At 39.8% G+C, this 12,934-nt stretch overlaps 2 protein-coding genes across 4 annotated transcripts in view; both read left to right on the top strand.

The window, feature by feature from the left end:
- The first annotated feature begins 831 nt into the window (after nucleotides 1-831).
- Nucleotides 832-6,504, top strand: eaf1 (ELL associated factor 1). Its single transcript, XM_017495307.3, has 7 exons — nucleotides 832-994; nucleotides 2,466-2,653; nucleotides 3,804-3,898; nucleotides 3,986-4,122; nucleotides 4,212-4,378; nucleotides 4,648-4,863; nucleotides 5,091-6,504. Exons 2-7 carry the CDS (start codon nucleotides 2,551-2,553, stop codon nucleotides 5,138-5,140), a joined length of 768 nt encoding a protein of 255 aa, XP_017350796.1. The 5' UTR covers nucleotides 832-994; nucleotides 2,466-2,550; the 3' UTR covers nucleotides 5,141-6,504.
- A 94-nt stretch (nucleotides 6,505-6,598) lies between these two features.
- The window catches only part of bbs9 (Bardet-Biedl syndrome 9), a 112,433-nt gene continuing 106,097 nt past the window's right edge, over nucleotides 6,599-12,934 (top strand). For 2 of the 3 annotated variants that reach the window (XM_053688586.1, XM_053688584.1), the window contains exons 1-5: nucleotides 6,599-7,589; nucleotides 9,658-9,778; nucleotides 10,479-10,629; nucleotides 11,621-11,685; nucleotides 12,435-12,548. In XM_053688586.1, coding sequence (XP_053544561.1) covers nucleotides 9,667-9,778; nucleotides 10,479-10,629; nucleotides 11,621-11,685; nucleotides 12,435-12,548 — 442 coding nt within the window. In that variant the 5' untranslated portion in view covers nucleotides 6,599-7,589; nucleotides 9,658-9,666. The remainder of the gene's footprint in view (nucleotides 7,590-9,657; nucleotides 9,779-10,478; nucleotides 10,630-11,620; nucleotides 11,686-12,434; nucleotides 12,549-12,934) is intronic. The other variant, XM_053688585.1, reaches the window with a different exon arrangement.

Raw genomic sequence — 12,934 nt, 5'->3', positions numbered from 1 at the left:
GATGTGATTGGTTAAAAGGCTTTTTGACGCGGAATGGTTTAACCTTCCGTTCTGTTTACCGTAACATACACCATATATGAGCTCGGAAAAAATGTACATTTGTCATCACGTGTTTTTGTAAAACGGCGCTAGAACTGATCAAATGACGGTCTTAGTTACTCAAACTGTGCAGCGTGATTTCTATATACAGCATATATGTTTAAGTAAAATATGTATTTTTAATAGACAAGTCTGTAATGGTTTTAGGTGAGTGTATTTGAAGCTTTACGGTAATCGGATGAGCTTCACGCCATTCGCATCAGCAGCCTATAGAGTGGGACAGGGATGACGTCATTTTGTAACGAAGTTAGCATCACACTGGTTTCCCCTCGACAAAAACCCAACAGGATTTTCCCCATAGGTTTTTGGGTTATCGCAAAAGTTTACAATACTTACACGTTTTGTCCATCAAGATAATTTTCGCAAATGAACACAACTTTTACGCAGTTTGAAGCCTAAATGCATTTGCCAGAAATAAAACGCTAACCGTATGCTATAAACGAACTACACCATGGTCGCTCGACTTTAACGTCACCATCACCAAGCTGACGACAACTTTACCAAACTTGATTTTAAAATATTTCCCGTAATACGGATTTACTCTGTGGATCAATCTTCATCCACGTTTCTTTGGGAATTGTGCATAGCTTATCTGAACCAGTTTATTTGCAAAGTGTTTTTCTGTTCGGCGTGATGACGTTCAATGTCCCCGACAACGTCTGTAGTCCATTTAGCAACTTGTTAGCAGCCGTGTTTTTCAATACATGTAAAAGCTTTAATAATCATGAGTGGGGTATTACTGGTGTACTTTATGTCGTAGAATGAAACGGGAAAATATTTTGAGCTTGTGTTCACCGCAGACCTTATTTCAGGCTAACCAAAATCACATTCTTAATAAAAACTCACTGACTTCGGGACGATGGAACAGGAAGAAAAAAAAGGACGAATTCATAAAGTAAGAGCTCTATATCTGGTATTGGAATGGACTCTTTGATAATTTAGATTGAAAAAAATATATGGTCCATGCAACAAAGCTTTTTCCTCACAACGTAAAAGAAATATCTTCTAAATTAATTCATAATATTTATTTAAAATAAAAATTCAGATCGGATTTTTACACTAATTGCTCTTTTTCGTCAGAATGACACTGAAACTCCCCTTCACTTGTTTTGGGCGTGCAGTTATACTTTGCAGCTTTGGAAAGATGTTAGTTTGTAAGTAATATCTTGCAGAGTTTTTCAACGAATCCCAAAACTGTTATTTTTGGATTTGTTGAAGCAGATCTAAATGCCTGCTTTATAACAAACCTAATTATTTTCCTATGTAGATTATATACTCATAAATGTAAGTTTTCGAATTGTAAAACATTTATTTGGTTACAATTTCATCTGACAAATTCTCTTAACAAAAAAGCACTCAGGACATGTACAGTTTGCACGGCCTACAAACGTTTTACTGTAATTAATGAGTAATTTTCTTTTAATTTGGGCAATGCGCTCTCTCTCTCTCTCTCTCTCAAGTTACTATCTAGTTCTACTTCTGTTTTGAGCTATGGTATTGTTTGTGTTTTCTTTAACTATTACTTATATTGCTGTTATTCTTAATACTTATGTTCTATTTTAGTTCTACCATACTGTAAACTGAATGTTCAAATAATGCATTTAAGCAAAAAACGAACAAACAAAAAAACCCCGATGGAACCGGAAGTGCTAAAATACAAACTCGTTTTCGGGTTTTGCATACAAAATTTCGTCATCCTTGCGCCACTCTATTCAACGAGTTACTTTCTTTTTCTTTCTTTCTTTCTTTCTTTCTTTCTTTCTTTCTTTCTTTCTTTTTTTTTTAAATGCATTTATACAGGATTTGCATACGACTTACTTATACATATATAATGTAAAAAGTAACCCAGCTACAACATGAACAGCTCAACAAAATTAAAATAAAAACATAAAAAATAAAGAAATAAATTAATAAATGTATTTGTGTTTGACTTTTCAGGATGATGATTTTTTAAAAATAATAATAATAATTATTATTTATTATAGCGTTGATATAAAACAAGAATGAAAGGAATGCATTTAATAATAAATGAATTCACGAAATTATTGATTAATTGGAGTTATTACGTAAGCGAGCTCCAATATAAACAGCTAAACGATGTCTTAAGTCTTTTTAGTTGTTTGTATTTATTTATTTAAATCATGTTACTTAGGCAACATTAAAAATAATTAACTTATTTACTTATACCTACAATTTTTTATATATATATAGGCAAAATTAAATTTTACTTTCATTTATTGTTTGATTTTATCTTTGTTGGGGTGTGTTTTCTCAAGTTCCGTCTTCGAGCCGGCGGCTTTTATTTTGGTAACATCAGCGGATATCGTACGATGTCAACAAGCTGTGCGTGATATGTTTTTATTTAGCTGTTACAGAGAGACGAATCTGCGGTTCAAGCAGCCTGCAGGTGAATAAATGTAGATGTGAGGACGCGATTAGCGGCTTACAGACATGAACGGAAGCTGTAATGCGGTACTGGATAAAGAGGAACATGTTTTAAAGCTGGGAGAGAGCTTCGAGAAGAAAGCCAAGTCCTCCTTCCACACCATCAGATGTGAGTGAAGCGCCTGACTCTCAGCTTCTCTAATAGTACTGTCCGAGACTCAGGAGCCGATACCGCGTGTTATCGCGAGATTTCGCATAACGAGATTCACTGTATCAGCATATCGCCTGCTAGCAGGACGGCTAATGCTTATTTAGTTCTCTTTACAACATCGTGCGCGCTCTCATTCATGAATTACTCAAGAGCTTGTTGATTTAAATCATGAGTACCGTCAAAATGTCAATTTTTCATTATTAATTTAATGTCTAGAACACCAGGAACGAGACTGTTGATAAGGAGATAAAGCCTCATCTCGGAAACGGTGTCCAACACAGAGCTGCTCAGTTCTCCAGTCTGATTGGTCAGAAAGTGTTGGTTAGTTTTCCATAACAGCAGCTCTGACATTAGTGGTTCAATTGACAGGTTTACATTCCCCTCCGAAACTACTGGAACGACAAGGCCAATTCGTTCTGTTTTTGAGCCACAGAAGTTCTGGAACCAAGATTAACCTCTACCAAAGTGTGGAGAAAGAAAGGATCTGTTCATGATCCAAAACATACAAGTTCATCTGTGAAACATGGTGGAGGTAGTGTCATGGCTTGGGCTCGCATGGCTGCTTCTGGGACAGGCTCACTAATCTTTATTGATGATGTAACTCATAATGGTAGCAGAAGAATGAATTCAGAAATTTATGGGAACACTTTGTCTGCCAATTTACAGAGAAATGCATCCAATTAATCAGGAGGAACTTCATCATACAGCAAGACAATGATCCAGTTAGGGTTAAAAGACGCTTTATCCAAAGCGACTTACAAGTGAGAAAATGAATGCACTTGTTCACTAAAATAACAACAAAACGATTTAAGTTGTACTTTTATGTAGGTGACGCTTGTTTTTTATTTGTGGAGGGAGTCTCCAGCGTGCTTCTGTCCTTTCTTTCCTTTCTTCCTTCTTTCTTTCTTTCTTTCTTTCTTTCTTTCTTTCTTTCTTGTGGAAGGAGTCTCCAGTGTTTTTCCTAGTTAGAGGTAAAGCCTGAGAATCTAAGTATTGTGACACGAAGAATTTGACACGTTTGTTAACTCCACGAAAGAGAAAGATGGAGGCTGATGAGGGATCTTGGATATTTATTCTTGTTTTTACGTTCCCGTCCTTCTCGTGGCAGATGATTTTAAGCCGGCTTCCATCGACACGTCGTGCGAAGGAGAGCTGCAGGTGGGAAAAGGAGACGAGGTCACCATTACGCTCCCACACATACCGGTGAGAACATGTTTTCTTCTTTACGTTCACAATACCCGATCTTACGTCCTCAGATTTTTATTGTGATCGATCGTTGTCGATCTCTAGGGTTCGACGCCTCCCATGACGGTCTTCAAAGGCAACAAACGGCCGTATCAGAAAGACTGTGTCCTGATCATCAACCACGACACCGGCGAATTTGTGTTGGAGAAGCTGAGCAGCAGCATTCAGGTCAAGAAGACCAGGTGAGTGTCGATTTAAATAGAAATCATTTTGAAATGGGTTGAAGAGTTGAATGTTTGGTTGACCTTTGACCCCTGTGTTGTTTCGTCAGAGCCGAGGGCAGCAGTAAGATCCAGGCTCGGATCGAGCAGCAGTCGGTGAGAGCCAGTCAGCCTACGTCTCAGTTCCGAACTCCCACTAAACCCATCGTCGGGGTGAAGACGTCACCGAGTAAAGACAACCCGTCTCCTGAACCCCAGCTGGATGACATCAAGAGAGGTCTGACTGTCTCACATCCACCAAAATCATCTCTCTCTCTCTCTCCCTCTCTTTCTCTCTCATTTTCTTTGATTCTCTTTCTTTCCATCTCTCTCTCTCTCTGTGGATGCCCTCTTTTTTTTTCTCTTTCTTTCCTTGCCTTTCTTTCTGCCTTTCGTTTTCTCTACCTCCCTGTCCTTGTCTCTTTCATTCTTTATGTCCCATTACACTCACTCTCTATCTCTCTATCTCTCTCTCTCTCTCTCTCTCTCTCTATCTCTCTCTCTCAGAGCTGCGGGCGGAGGTGGAGATCATTGAGCAGATGAGCAGCAGTGGGAGCAGCAGCTCCTCAGACTCGGGCAGTTGTTCAGGCAGCGGAGACGACGACAGCTCCAGCAGTGACGGAGAGCAGGAGAGCGCAAACCTCCAGCTGTCCCCCAGCCGAGAGCCTCCAAGCAACGGCACTGAGAAATCGCAGGGCAACAACCAGCTAATGAACACGCTGAGTGAGTATCTCTCTCTCTCTCACTCACTCACTCTCACAGAAATTCACAACTTCCATATTAAACACTTTAAAGCCCCTGCAACAGTTTCTACTTTAAAAATTGTTATAACCATCATGAGTATTTTTACAAATTATATATATATATATATATATATATATATATATATATATATATATATATATATATATGTGTATAGAAGTCCATGTCGGTGTGTGTTATCTCATCAGGAAACGATCTGCAGCTGAGCGAATCAGGCAGCGACAGCGATGACGACTGATGTCTTCTCATCATCCCTCGGTCGTCGCTTATTTTCCCTCAACATCGTGACAAGCTGCCTGTGCTTTTTATATAGAGCAGAAGTTCTAGTTTTATTAAGATTATTTTTATTTAATTAAAATATATTTTAAGGCTTGTTGCAGGATAAAAAAAAAAAGCATAGTGTGAAAAAGCATTCATATACACCGTATGTATTACAGTTTGGCTTGATTTTGGTAACGCATGTCCATATTCTGCCAAACGAAGGTCAAAAAGGGGCGCAGCTTCGAGTTTCAATGTGATGGTCTAACCACTAGCTTGTCTTTTCATTCCTTGAGCTCAATGTAGTGTTTAGCATGAAATAATGCGTTCAGTTACACAACGTATTTTGGTTGTGATGTCGTACTATCACGATACTATTTGTAATCACGATCAGGCACGATTAACTTAAGCACCACTTCTGTGGAAGACCGGGAAGATTCTCCACCAGGGGGCGATGTCCATAGGCTACATGTCCACTGTGCGCACCGGGAGTAGCGAATAAAAAATGCGCTGTGGGATTGTGAGCGGCGAGAGCTTTTGGGGGAAATATCTGTTTTGTTTTTGTTATGCGAATTACCACATAACGGCGACTAATCGAACAAACGACAACTTTTTATCATTGTGTATGTTCACGTCATACCACTTGCGCATATTTCCGTCACGAAAATATTTTTAGAACCAAGTTATCTTGTCATTTATTCGAAAAACACATTTTCAGTTTCTGTGTTGTAAACAGACACGCCCCCTCAAGAGACGTGACACTCACAAAGAGAAGGAAGGAAGGAAGGGAGATATTCACGGCGTGTTCAGTGGACATTTAGTCGTAGGTTCGCTTAAATTCTACGTAAACACCTCGTGCGAGTCAAGTTTCCGGAATTTGTTTTTGTTTGTTTTGTTTGTGTATTTTGCTGTCATTTCGTAACGCCACTATGCTGTGAACTTCACACCTGTCACGACGCGCCCTCGCCGTTCATCTGCACTCATGAAGTTCATCCGAAGCTGCTTAGAACAGAGGCAAAAAAAAGGGTCACATGACACGACAGTTGCTTCTTCTGTATAGACAAAGAAGGAAATATATGAATCAAACAGCGTAACTGTAAAAAAATAAATAAAATTTAAAAAAAAAAAAAAAAAAAGGATTTTAGCCTTAATTGTAGCTATGTGTAGAGATTTTTAACTTAAATGCTGATTAACATGGGTTCGAACATTCGCTCAAGACTAAGAGTCAAGGTCAGTATTATGAAATATGAATGCTTTTTGCTCTCCGAGTGTGATGTTAAAACCGCAGTGTTCTTTCTTTCCCGTGACCGTGTGAATAGAGCAATAAAGAGCTGTTTTCTGAAACATAGAAAGTCCAGGATTCGTTTTTTTAAGCTTCATTCACAGAAGAGTTTGTAACGCTTGTGTGTGTGTGATGAGCTTCATTGAAGCAGCATACTCTACACTTTAGAAATGAAATCTGTCTAACCTTTTGTTTTCTTTGTTTACGTTTGCAGGTCAGAGCACTGCTTTAGTTCATGATGTTAAAGAAATTTGCTAGTCAAATTTTATTCTTTATTAAAGACACCCTGTAAATGCTATTCCCAAAGAAGATGGGTACTAGTGGTCTAACACGATAATGCTATCAATAGTGCTGCAATTATTTGGATCTAGATCTGAATTCGAATTTAAACCCAATTTACACTACGTAACCAGACTCATCCGACCCTGACCAGGATAAAGCAGTCAACTGTTACTCATTAAAGTCGAACTGATGCTATTTACGTGATGAAGAACAAAAGGAAGGAAGGAAAGAAGGAAGAAAGATAGATAAAGAAAAATGCTTTATGATTTAATTTGGAACCTGAGTGCAACTACAACCAATTTCAGAAATATATGTAGAGTATAACGTTATACAAATAGTAATCCGTTTGTTTTAAAAGTATATAGAGAAATTATCAGCAAAAATAAAATTAATTAAAAGAAAAAGAAATACACCCCTCAGACATTTTCAACCAAGTATACTTTTATTTTGAAATTAAAATACAACAATAAACCACGGTAGGTGTGATATGCGCGGGCTTCCTATTATAACATCCGGGTATTTTATTGTACCGGAAATAGTCATATTGCATAGATTCTGCGTGCTGCAAACTGCTTTTTAATAATAATAATAATAAGCTTTAGATTTACGATAACTAGTATGGATCATATTCCATTTTAAACAACCTGTTCCGCGCAGAAATCCATCTTTTTACGGAAGTAACGAGTTAACTTTTATTTTGACAACCCGTTAGTAGGTGTGGTGTTTAGCGTTACCCGCTTCACTGCGCCGTTAACGTTAGTGACAGTGCCATGGCAACCGCGACGTGAGCGCACGCGATAAGATGCTGGCGCTCGTGAAGCACCGGTAACGCTTGCAGAACTTCACTCGTGGGTCTCCGGGAAAGGTACAGCAGCAGCACACACTCATGCAGAGGAGTAAAAACCCACTTTACATTAAAGAGTGCTGCTAAATTAGCTGTGTAGCAGCGCTACAGCTGGGCTCAATAACAAATAGCTACTTGGCGTATATCCGGTGCACTACATAGGGTGTGAAAGCAGTTGTTAAGTTCGCGTGTATAGTGAGCTATCTAGGGAGTGTCGAGTCATTTGGGATTGGTCCCGGCTTTCGTTTATACAGACACCAAGCTAACTGTAGCTAGCTTATCTAAGTACTTAAGCTCATTAACGTTAGCTTTCAAGCCGGTCATAGTACCGCGTATTATCTTTTTGTTCAAAATAACGCGACGGAAATGATTCTGATTATGTAATGATTGCTGAATTGATTTGAGCCAGTTTAGCTAATGTGGCTTTATATTTTAATGTAGCTTTCATTTCCTAGCTCAGCTCATTATAATATGTACAGAAAACATATTCCACAAATGAAACGAACCCAAAAAAACAAACTTGTAAAAGGTATTTAAAAATGATTTAAACCAAATTAGAGTGTAAGTTTTTTTTTTGTGGAGCGTACGAGATTACAGTTATGTATATTACAGTTTTCTGTTCAAATATGCGACTGTTCAAATGAGACAGTCGAGCGTGTTGACGCTAATTTGCATATCGTAAATATTCATGAGACAAAAGAAACGGTGTTAGCATCTCTTGTCAGTGTCTTCTGTCAGTCAGTTTATTCAGCAGTATACTGGATGTGGATTGTATTCCCCATCTCTCACTCCCCCCCCCCCCCCCCCCCACACACACACACACACTCCTTCTCCTTCCTGGATTAGCTGTCACTTCCAACTGCTTGTTCGTCAACTATTAGAAAAGCCGCTTGGCTCCTAATGAAATCCTTGGCCATGTGGTTTGCTCGCTATTGACCAGAGGATTAAGTAAGGGATTAAATTATTGGGGCCGTGCAGTTCTAGAAAAATAATCAACAATGGGGTGTTGAGAAGTCGATTTATTGTTACCACCCAGATGATTATTTTGCAATACCAGGGCTTTCCAAAATGTCTTATTCTGTCTTATACCACAACAGTTGGCCAACAACATAACACACTACCGGTCAAAAGTTTGGAGACTGAAATGTTTCCCATGATCTTAAAAAGCTTTTGATCTGAAGGTGCATGATTAAGTGTGTGAAATCGGTGTCGTAGACAGAAATATAATCGTGCTGACGTATTCATTTCTTTCATTAGAAAACTAACATTTTATTTACGAAAAAAAATGTTTTTAAACGGACGACTCGGTGCGAAATATTCCGAAAAGCAGCCGATAAGTGTGCGACGTCGGTGTGAACTCCTTTAATACGGATTGAAAAGCATCTCAGGGAAATACCTCAAGAAATCCGGTGAGAAAGCGCCAAGAATACATTTCTGGAAATTCTAGGCAAAAAGCGTGTCTACTTTGAAGATGCCAAAATACTAAATTATTTGATTTATTTTGGATTTTTCATCACGACATAATTCCCATAGTTCCATTTGTGTTACTCCAGAGTTTTGATGACTTTATTGTTATTATTATAAATTGAGGAAAAAGAGTATATTTCCAATGAAAAAATTTTTTTTTATCAGTTTATAGTTACATTTAATATTCTTGAAAGAAGTTCGTATCACTTCCATCATAGCAGCTGTCATTCAATCGTCATTCCTTCACTCACTTTTTCCCCCCTCTGTCTTGAAGTTAATAAAACAAAAAAATCCTAAATTTGTCTAGAAATTGGAAAGCGTAAAAAAATAATAAAAATAAATAATAATCGTACTGACTGTTACAAAGTGCTGATACTGGAGACTCCTTCCATAAATGCTAAATAAACGTCTCTTCCAGCAGGTTTTCAGTTCATTTTAGTAGGTGTAGTGGATATGGAGCGGAGCGTCCACCATAGAAGTCCATGTACGTCGTTACTATAGGAACAATAATGTATGAGAATGAGCGTGTTACACACATGAGAAATACACAATGTGTAGTTCAACCTGTGATATTGAACAGTAATCTTTTTTCTTCTTCTTCCCCCACCCGCACTTTTCCCAGAGCAGCGAGATGTCCCTGTTTAAGGCGCGGGAGTGGTGGTCGGCCGTGCTGGGCGAGGGGGAGGAGTTCGACCAGGGCTGCCTTTGCCTCGGAGATGTGGACAACAGCGGAAGTGGCTACGGTGAGCGACCGTGCAGAGTCACACGTCAGTTAGACACACGTCAAGTTAAACCTTTAAAGTCCCCATGAAATCAAAATGGAGGTTTTGTGGCTTTTAGTGAATGAGTATTCCAGATGTAATATTATCTATTCGCTAGTGCGCTCCAAAACAACGACTAAACTCGCATTAAGAAGATATACGCGTTCAAAATGTACAGTCTCTCTCTAATACCAATACGGATCAACGATTTCGATGACCTCATTCTGCACTTCAGCTTCTCGGCAGATTTTCTGTCCAATCAGATGCTCTCTAGAATCTGACATTACAAAAATCAGCTCGCCGTTGTTGAGCGAGAGGAAATATATCGTCGAGTAAAATGTGTCCTTGGCCGTTCGACCTCGCACGTTTTACTCAGTTTGGGGGGAGGAGCCACTCTGTGTGTCCCGCCCTGATTTTAACATATCGAATAATGCTTCACGTGGGACTATAAACACGTTTTTATTATAGATGAAGAAGTCAGTAATAGTGAAACTTCAAAGACATTAATGATACAATAATGAACTTGTCATACTGAAACAAAACTGGGAATGACTGTGTGTGTATGTTTGTGTGTGTATATATAGCAGCGTTGTTGATTCATTTCCTATAACAGCACGCTCGCAAGTGTTTTATTCCTTGTGTGTATAACCTTCTACTCTACGGATGTCTCGACTCTTTATAGATAAGGTGGTGGTGGGCAGCTACATGGGAATGCTGCGGATTTTTGCCCCCCACGCCACCAGGCCGGCCGGGCAGATCGGAGTGGACGCCCAGCTGCTGGAGGTCCACCTGCGAGACCCAATCATCCAGGTGGAAGTGGGCAAGTTTGTCTCGTAAGTCATCACTGGGTCAGGATGAGCCAAAGCAGCAGAAGCAACAAAGGGACGGGTGTGATGAGTGATTCAAGAAATCTGCCTTTGCATTAACCTGTATACCGTGTGTGTGCGTGTATATTTGACTCCATCTTCGACTCGAGCTTGCGTAAAGCATTTAATCAGTGCGTGTAACCCACGGTCACCCGGTTTAGATGTTTAGAGCGATACGCGAGTGAAAATATGAACACGGCAGAGGATCTCCGCTGTCTGTCACATCAAATGTTTCTCAAAATGATGCCTCGGCATCTCAAAACATTTCTTCAACTGATGACGCTACGAAGTCTTTTAACGTTCAGTCCGTACGGGATTTCGAGTTTGCTCGATTTTGCCGCAGGTTTTTTTCCCCGCCCCTAAAATTTACGACGCGAAAAATCCCAATCGTCTGTCGGTAAACGAGACCTTTTAGCCGTACTCGCGACGTGGAAATCTGTAAACTCCCTAGTTTACTGTTCTTTTGTTTGGCTGCTCTTTAAGTAGTTTTCAGTACGCTAGTGTGATATGTAGTTATATTTGTATAACTGTATGTCTTTAAGCTCTTCTGGGTTTCTCTTAGATGAAACCCATGGGTTTTCTTTTCATTGGGTTCAGAGCGTACAGGAGGTACGAGTGTAGAGAAAGTATTTGTATATATTTTTTGGCACAGCGTTCCGCCCTGTGGTCCGGGGCCACGTTTATAACCGTCCCTTTTGGTTTTTTTCTCTCCCCCAAACAACGTCTCGGGGCCGAAAGACACGACTGCTTCTCAGGCGAAACCGCAACTCGAGCGGTTTCTGTCTCGGTTCTCTCGCATCGGGAAAGGATTTTGGAACGGCGGAGTGTGGCGCGTGTCCAGCGCTCGTACAGCCGGGACTTCTTAATTCTCTGATCGCTCACACGGGATGATGTTTCTGTGCTCAGGATGTCTCCGGATTGTGAAGGACCAAATGTGATTTCAGTTCTGTGTCTCCAGGTGCTCAGAGCTGCTTCACTTGGCAGTGCTGCATCCCAGAAAGCTGTCCATCTATGCCGTCTCAGGTTAGTGTCCTGCAAAGAGGTTGTACTTTGTACGTAAGTCCAACTTTTTTCCCCAATCGGATTGAAACCACGGTTAGAAACCTGACAGGAACGACACTAGGGGGCGTGGCTGTTCAAGGACAGCTTGGTATCAATAACAGCACATCCTGAAGTGTTTTATTCCTCTTACTCTACAGTCCTTATGATTTTCATTTATTCAAGAATGCCAAATCATACTTTTTATGTGTTTATTGTTACATTTAATGTCCTGGATCAACTACAAATTAGTTCGTGTAATCATTTACATTATAGCAGCTATTATAAATAGTCACCTGTCAGTCTCTTTTGGCATCGATAATACAAAAAAATGCAGCAGCGAATGTTACTGACCGTTTTCAAAGCACTGAAACTGGAGACTCCTTCCGTAAATGGTAAATTAAACGCCTCCTTACAGAAAATGTCACCATATCAGTGGTTTATTTATTTATTTATTTATTTATTTAAAATCCGCTCGTTATTAGTCTTGGATTGCCGTATGTGGAGGTCTGCGGTGAAGTTCCTGTGAAGGGGTTGGAATAGAAACGAAGCGTATTAGCGTAAACCATACGAGTGTTGGCAGTTCTGGTGTTATCTGGTGACAAATGAATTCTGACCAATCAGATTAGAGAATTCGACAGCACTTTGGTAATCAGAGCTGAATGTGGAGATCTATATTTAAAACCCTTTTCTCGAGGCAGTGATATTGTGTTCTTCCTCTCCGCTGTTTTCAGGTACTGCTGGGAACGTGGAACACGGGGATCAGTACCAGCTCCGACTGGTTTACGAGCACAACCTGCAGAGGACGGCCTGCAACATGACCTACGGCCCGTTCGGAGGGGTCACCGGTGAGCCTTTAGCCAGTGATCGGTGTTTGCATCTTTTACATTTCCTGTGTCTGAAATCGCTCCCTTATTTACTTGTTCACTTTTCACTATAAAGACTGTTTTATGTAGTGCATTACGCAAGGGGCAGGAGTAACACAGACGCACACTTATCAGTGAGCGCCCTAGAAACACATCTTCGTGACCGGCCATAATGTAAACAACGTAAAACCGCAAAATTAACCTATATTGTATTATTAAATTAGCAGTATTAAAGTATTAAAATTCATTTCGTACTCATAAAGCGACTCTCTGCAGGGTCCAAGCACCCTTCGCAAACTGCACCTGCAGTGTGTATAATAAATGTATAATTATTAACATGGTGGTGTTTTCTGTAAGGAGATGTTTAT

Source organism: Ictalurus punctatus, chromosome 20, assembly GCF_001660625.3.
Source record: "Ictalurus punctatus breed USDA103 chromosome 20, Coco_2.0, whole genome shotgun sequence".
In the NCBI taxonomy this organism is placed as follows: Eukaryota; Metazoa; Chordata; class Actinopteri; order Siluriformes; family Ictaluridae; genus Ictalurus; species Ictalurus punctatus.
This window is presented reverse-complemented; position numbering and strand designations above follow the sequence as displayed.